The sequence below is a fragment of the Ochotona princeps genome, chromosome 2 (genome assembly GCF_030435755.1).
Source record: "Ochotona princeps isolate mOchPri1 chromosome 2, mOchPri1.hap1, whole genome shotgun sequence".
Taxonomy (NCBI): Eukaryota; Metazoa; Chordata; class Mammalia; order Lagomorpha; family Ochotonidae; genus Ochotona; species Ochotona princeps.
This window is the reverse complement of record NC_080833.1, coordinates 73,014,687-73,022,095: the sequence shown is the minus strand read 5'-3', so window position 1 is coordinate 73,022,095 and position 7,409 is coordinate 73,014,687. Positions and strand designations below refer to the sequence as shown.

Genomic DNA, 7,409 nt, shown 5'->3' with positions numbered 1-7,409 from the left:
CTTGGCACAACATAGACAAGAATGTTTATTTCTCTTTTTTTTTTTTTGTTTCTAAAATTATTTTATTTATAATGAAGGTGAGCAAGTTTAACGCATTTAAGAATACAGATCTAAGAGCACAGCAACACCCATTCTCTTCCCTTCAAGAATGTTTATTTCTCAATTAGTGTCTAATTCTCATAGTCACAGTGATCTAACTCTGAAGCACCAATGGAGTTAGCAATGCCTTTTGTATTTAATGATGTGAAATCCTTCAACAGAAACCAAACAACTGTTAATAATTTAATTAGATGAACTGCAATTACATGTCTTCTTTAACTGGAGAGCACTTTAAAACACATCTAAGCATATTCCCATAAGCATTGTTTCTTTATAGTATCCAAAATCACTAACAAAATCACTAACAATCAAATTTTTAGATTTAAACATAGTTTTTATACATAGGTACCCAGTTGTTTAGTATTTCATTTATTCGTGTCACCCACCAAAGGAAATATAGAATAAATTTTATATAATTTTATAATTAAAAGAAGTTTGGGTCATTTATTTCATCTCATGGAAAACTCAGCCTGAACCTAGGGTTAGCTGCAATTCCCCTATCCACTTCCACATAATTTTTAAAATGTGAACTCCAGAAATGGTGCTATTGATACTAATATCAGGATAGGGTGGAGTGACTTCAATGCTAGGTGTCTCTGGAGGGATAAATAAAGATACTCGGGCAATGTTGGATATTTCTGATTTCAGATTGACCTTATCAACAGCCTGAATAGCAATGAAGAGATCTGTGCCATTTGCAAAGGTGACGTTTTCTGGCTTAAACACAAAGACTTCCTGAGAGTTGGCCTCCCTTGGGATGAGATCCGTCGTGTTCACCTGAACAGACTTGTTGAAATTGTCTCTGAGATCAAGAATACTTGTGCTTATACAAATGATATACCTGTGAGCTAAAAAGAAATAAGAGGAAAATGATATGCCTTATAATTATCCAAGCTTAAAGGAGTTTTCAAAGCATATGAGAGCTTATACTAACATCCCCCAAATTTTCAGTGAATAAATTAGATTAGCAATCCATATTTACAATGGCTGGTAAATCTTCCACAATTCTTGTCTATGTGTCCTAAAAGGTGATAAGCATATAACTAGATTGGGCATCACTTAGAGCCTGAATCAGCATTACAGGGCATGGTTGAGAGAGGGACTTGTTTTATTATCACTTCATATTTTATTAATTGTTGAGGAGTTTTGGTATCAGTGCTTCTCAAACTGCAATCTGTGTATAATCACCCAGAGGGTCTTAGAAAGCAGACTCTGGCTCAGCAGCTCTGGTTTGGGACCCAGAGTTCCACATTTCTAGCAAGCATCCATGGAGTACCCACACTATGGTCCACAGACCATACTTATCAAAGCATAGGTCTGCTCCATAGAGTTCTATTCTTTACTCATAGTTCCTCCTCCAAATTCACTACTGAGAATGGGGCTCCCTAAAGACAGTTGGACACGACATCAGCAAAACCCAAAGATCCTGAGGCCCGTCTTTTGTGGTGGCACCTTGTTATTCTCCCAAGGAGGCTGTTTTTTCAGATGCTAAACCTCTCTTGTCTAAAAAGCTTTGCTTTTACATTTCAGAGCATATTCAAAATCCCTTCTGACCTCTGCTCTCCTCCTGCCTCCCACCCATTTCCCCACCCAGGGATGCCCTTCTGCATGGATGGTCCACTCCTTACAGGCTCCAAACCCGTTCAGCTTACCTTGTCCTTGATCATAATTATCCCCAGGCGCCGTCCAAGTCAGATTAATGAGATTTTCTCCTTGAATTCTGGCCTTCAGGTCGGTGATTTGACAGGGTGGGAAGAGGTCAGGTGGGGATGTCTTTGGGATATTGGAAACCACAAAAGAACCCCCTGAAGATGTTCTACTAAAGTTCACTTGGTTGTCTTCAAGATTATTTTTATAAATTTCAGATCTGAGAGGGTTCCATTTTATTTCATCTGCATGAAGAAATTGTCAGTAATTAATCATTTAGAAATTCCAGAATTACCTTGATCATTTATCCTATACAATGTTCCTTTCTCTTTTCTCCCAGTTTGTATTTTAGCCTATTAGACTACAGTTTCTTTTTTGTTTAACTTTTTGTAAAGATTTATTTTATTTTTATTGGAAAGTCAGATATACAGAGAAGAGGAGAGACAGAGAGGAAGATCTTCTGTCTGCTTATTCATGCCCCAAACGGCCACAACGGCTGGAGCTAAGCTGATCAGAAAGCCAGAAACCAGGAGCCTCTTTTGGGTCTCCCAAGCAGTTGCAGGGTCCCAAGACTTTGGGCCATCCTCGACTGCTTTCCCAGGCCACAAATAGAGAGCTGAATGGGAAGCGGGGGTGCTGGAATTAGAACTAGTGCCCAGATGGGATCCCAGTGTGTGCAAGGCAAGGACTTTAGCTGCTTAGCTATTGCACCAGGTCCAGATCGCAGTTCTTATGAAATGTTTTAGACTATGGGATACAAAATTTTATAGTGTTTTTTTTAAATTAAAGATTTATTTACTTATTTGAAAGTAAGAGTTACAGAGAAAGAGAGGGAGCAAGAGAGACAGAGAGACCGAGATCTTCCATTCACTGGTTGATACATTTTTCAAGTGGCTGCAGCAGCCAGGGCTGAGACAGACCAAAGCCAAGCACTAGAAGCTTCTTCCAGGCTTGCCACAGGGGTGATAGGGGCCGAAACACTTGGGCCACTTTCTGTTGCTTTTCCCAGTTAAATTAGAAGGAAGTTGGTTTGTAAGTGGTGCAGCTGGGGCATGAATTGGTGCCTGAGTGGGAAACCAGAAGCAGCTTTACCAGTTACACTGCAGTAAATTCATCAATAGGAACCATTGCTTTGGCTGTTAAGTCTCATTAAGGGCCTGAGCTGAGGGAAGACCATGACTTTCCAATGCCAAGCCATGAACTACCACTATTAGCCTTAGTGGTCCCTGCTGCTCTGTCCTTCATTTTCCTTTCTCTGAAAGGAGAATAAAAGGCCCTACTGTTAGTTAGATACTAGGTAGAGCTAGGCTTAGTCACTAATCCAGTCCACTGCTGTATGCTACCCCTAACTCAGATAGAGGAGAAAATGAGAATAAAAACTCGAAAATGTGAAAGAACTGTGGAAGCCACTGTGTCTTTCAGAGGATACCATGGACCCCTTTACTGGACGGGATGGATTACACATGTCTCAGGACTCTTCCCTTTACTGAGCATGCACCCAGGAAGCTTCAAGGAAGGGCTGCTCTCTGTACCCTACCCCAGGATAGGGAAAGGCCAGCCCAGGACACAGTGGAGTTGGATGGAAAACAAGGAACCTGTTAGGACTCAGCCTTGGCATGACTTCCTGCTGTAACCAAGGGCGATGTGGAACTCAATGCCTCATGGACATGGTCTTCCTTCTCCATTGGCTCAGCAGGATGGCCAGTGTTAGAGAGGAAAACAGTAGGCTTGTGAAGATGACAATGAGGTAGAGAACAGATCCCACATTATTTTTACCTCCTGTAGAAATGTCAGTGTTAGAGGAAACAGCTACATTACAAAATGCCTTAAAGTTTTGTTTAAAAACAGTAAATATTTATGGAACACATACTGTTTTCCAGCAACAGTTCATTAAGTGTATCTTGTATCTTCTTGTTTAGGCCTCATAACCATCCTATGAAGTAGTTACTGTTGTCATCCTTCTTTTAGTGTGTGGAAAGTGAAGAACAGAAAGAGTTTGTGCTTTACTTAGTAGAGGCTGGGATTTGAACCAAGGCAGTCAAAAGCTATATTCTATTTAGTGGTTTTCAGTTGAGGTTTATTTTACACTTGTAGAGAGCAGTGGGCAACTGAAGACAATAAAATTTTTGAAAACTGCATTTGAGAAGCAAACAGAGAGAGAGAGAGAGAGACAGAGAGAGATGGGGGGGGTCTGATTCATTCCCCAAATGCCCACAAGGTAACTCAATCCACATCTCCCATGTAGGGTAAGAAAACCCAACCACTGGAGCAGTAGTGCCCAAGCCCTCTAATGTGAGACTTGACACCTATATGGAAACATTTTTGACTGGCAGGCTACTGCTAACATGTGTGAGTAGAGACCAAGAAAGCAGCTAACTATCCCCACAAGATAAAGGGAAGCCCCTAACAAACTTTTATCTGACCAAAATGTCAGTAAAGCTGTGAGAAGCCCTGTCTTGATTACATACAATTCTACTCCAGAGGCTTGATATGATGTCCTCTTGGTCCCAAGTGCTTTACTCCGATCAGATGTGTAGCTACAGATTACTCACCATTCTCAATCCATCCAGGAATGTACATAGCTCCATTCTGATGGGGTGTTGCTTTCTGTATGACTGTGTTGATTCCTCCCAAAGCCCTCACTTTTACACTGTGTCTACCATTTGTGTCGTAAGCTGTAAAATACCTTGAGTAGACACCATCATCCTTAGTAGCATCAGCACCTGCACAGGCAAATGAAGGTATTTGTCAACATCCTAAAGGTAAGTGGGCAACTGTATATTTCCAACTCATGACTAGGCAAAATGCTTCAAATAAGAAAAGGTTAGGATTATCTCCCAGGGCTTCTAAGATGAACCATGTTAAGAATGAGCTCTCATTTTTAATTCACTTGTGTGTGTTTATGCGTTTGTGTGGGTTTATATGTGTCCATGTTTTCTTCCTGAAATGTTTTTTGTTTTTGAAATCAGAGATCTTATTATGAGTCGCTGTTACATTCAGCAAAGCATACTGTAACTCCTCAATGAGTATCTGTTGAACTAAACTGAATATTTGAATGTGACTGCGGAGGAAAACATTTGATGTAAAATTCACAAGTAAGCCCTAGGGAAGATTTAAGTAGATTTGTTGAAAGAATTTGTTCAGAGAAGTTGCTTGTACCATAATAAACAGACATGCTTTCTAAAAAGAAATGTGGAACTGTCTTTATCTCTGTGACACACTCCTTAAAAAAAGAAAAGGCAGAATTTTCACGATGGGGGCAGGCTAATATGGAATCTACATAAATACAGAAATTATATAAAGCTATGCTAAAAATAATTCCTACTGTTTTTTAAAATATGGAAATCTGGGAACCAGCATTGCGGAGCAGGGCTTAAACCACCATTTACAGTGCCTGTGTCCCATACTGAATGCTGCTGCTTCTTCACTTCCAATCCCATTTCCTGTTAATGTGCCTGGACATACAGTAGATGATGACCCAAATATAGTGTCCCTGCCATCCATGTGGCAAACATGGATAGAGTTCCTGGCTTCTGGCTTTAATATCGGCCCTTTGTGGAGTGAACTAACAGAAAAATCTCTCTGTCTTTTCCTGTCTCTGTCACTATGCCTTTCAAAAAATTAATCTTTAAATAAATAGCAAAGCATCAGTTTCTTCATCTGTTATAAAGATATAATCATACTGAAAAATTATGTAGTGAAGATAAACTGAAGATATATGACTACATATCTTCAAATATAGCCTTTTTGGATACATAGATAATAGCAGACAGACATGTATATATGTGCATCTGTATGTATGTATTAGCATGCAAGAGTTCTTGGAAGCATGCTCACATGTGCAGGAGTGTGCACGTCCATCACAAGACAGATATTTGTTTTGCTTGTTCTGTTTTTTCAGGAGCTCTGACAACTCTCAAGAGTCTTGGAGTTTACTGGGTTTGAACCACTAATGCATTTTGGGCTTGACAGAGCTGGTGGTCCTCAACATTTCTCTCAACATCTTTGAATGTAGGGATTTCAGGAAGAGTGGAGAGCCCACAGTCGTGGGCTCTGTCTCTAACTATGCCCACCAGGCCATGCCTTTCTGCCATCCCGTTTGCTTTTTGGAAAGATAAAGAGATATGTTTCAATTACTCAAGTGGTTACCTGCCCCATTGTCAAGTAATTCCAAGGTGACAGTTTTTCCATTCACCGATTCTATGAGAGCTGTGACATTGGCTCTGAGAATTGGTGAGGCTCCTTGGTGAACAGTTGCATAAACTATCATGGGGCTGGGAAATTTGCCTGTGTCCTGGTTCGTTCTGGAAGTCACTGTAATTGGAGGCAGGGTAGCACTTGGCGCGCGGGAGGTGACAGTCAGAGTTAATGTTTGTGAGCTTGCTTGCAGGCTGTATTTCCAAATGCCCACCTGTCCAAATACAAATGAAGATATTCCAGTGCATGAACTGTAGATGACATAGGCATGACTTCAATATCACATATAGGAGAAGCTCATCTGACACAAGCATGTTGCAAACATCTCAAAGAAGATGTGGCCATCTCTCATACTGAGTCAGCCAGGGGAATTTTGGATGTGTTTGGATGAACTCCTTGGTTCCCAAATCAGTAAAATCCTTACTGGGGACACTAAGATCCAGAAGTGGCGTATCATTTTTGTCTTGATTTTCTAACAAGGGAGTTCCTGAGGCACAAAAAACAATGTCCATGATCCCAAAGCTTCAAGGACCAAGAACAGGCACCTTGTCTGTTCTGCCATTGGAAGGTTCCTCCTTTATACCTGGAAATAGCCTTCATTTCCTTTCTCTGGACTTACTGGCATACTGAGTGATTTTTTTTCTCCTTGGTTCAGGACTGGCTTTCCCTTTGGAAAATACCAGCATTTAAAATGCCACAACTATTCTGTAAAAACAAAACAAATCATCTAATTGTGTGAAGGGAAAAAGCTGATTTCATACCTTGGCAGTGCCAGGGACTTGGAGGTAAGCCATTTTGGTGTCTTTGTCCACTGAAAAGTCATTCTGCTTCTTCCCGCTGGGATCCCAGAGGAGGATCTGGGGAGGTTGTGATGTCCAGGTGACAAGAAACAGCGTGTCATTCCCCACTGAGCTGTCCACCACCACTGTGCCATTCATCCACTCCTTGCTCTTGAGGGTTGCCCCCTTACTCTCAAGCTGTGAAGAGAAACAGCTATGACTTCCTAGAAAATAAAGCTCCTATTGTGTTTGTGTGCACACATGTGTGTGTTTTTCTATGCAATCCTCAACGTCAGAATGACCTTATTAAAAATCCTGCTTCTATGCCTGAGCCCTTGGTTTGGTGTCTTAGATCCATGACTGGCCTAGTTCTAAATCACATTTGTAGCCTTTGCACCCACAGCTTGCCTTCTCCCACCCACACAAGGCCGATACCTCAATGTCGTTCATGAATCCCTGCCTCTATGCTTCTCTCCTCCTCTCCAGAAGTCTTGACATTCTTTCCCATCTGTGTAAGTCTTACTCAATGTTTTTAGATGTCAATCTCTGTGATCGACTATAATGGAGCATCCTTCTTTTGAATATGCATATGATTTCTTTGGAGCAGACTTCTGATGTGTATCACAGTGTTTTTTCCTAATAGGGAGTGCACACAGCTCATCTCACATGTCAGTCTGTAAACACTTA

At 41.0% G+C, this 7,409-nt stretch overlaps 1 protein-coding gene across 1 annotated transcript in view; it reads right to left on the bottom strand.

Annotated features, from left to right (window-relative positions):
- Nucleotides 1–283: 283 nt before the first annotated feature.
- Nucleotides 284–7,409, bottom strand: part of CLCA1 (chloride channel accessory 1) — a 29,424-nt gene continuing 22,298 nt past the window's right edge. Inside the window, exons 10-14 of the mRNA XM_004582193.2 lie at nt 6,705–6,920; nt 5,896–6,157; nt 4,299–4,469; nt 1,752–1,991; nt 284–947 (exon numbers count right to left, since the gene is read on the bottom strand). Coding sequence (XP_004582250.2) covers nt 565–947; nt 1,752–1,991; nt 4,299–4,469; nt 5,896–6,157; nt 6,705–6,920 — 1,272 coding nt within the window. The 3' untranslated portion in view covers nt 284–564. The remainder of the gene's footprint in view (nt 948–1,751; nt 1,992–4,298; nt 4,470–5,895; nt 6,158–6,704; nt 6,921–7,409) is intronic.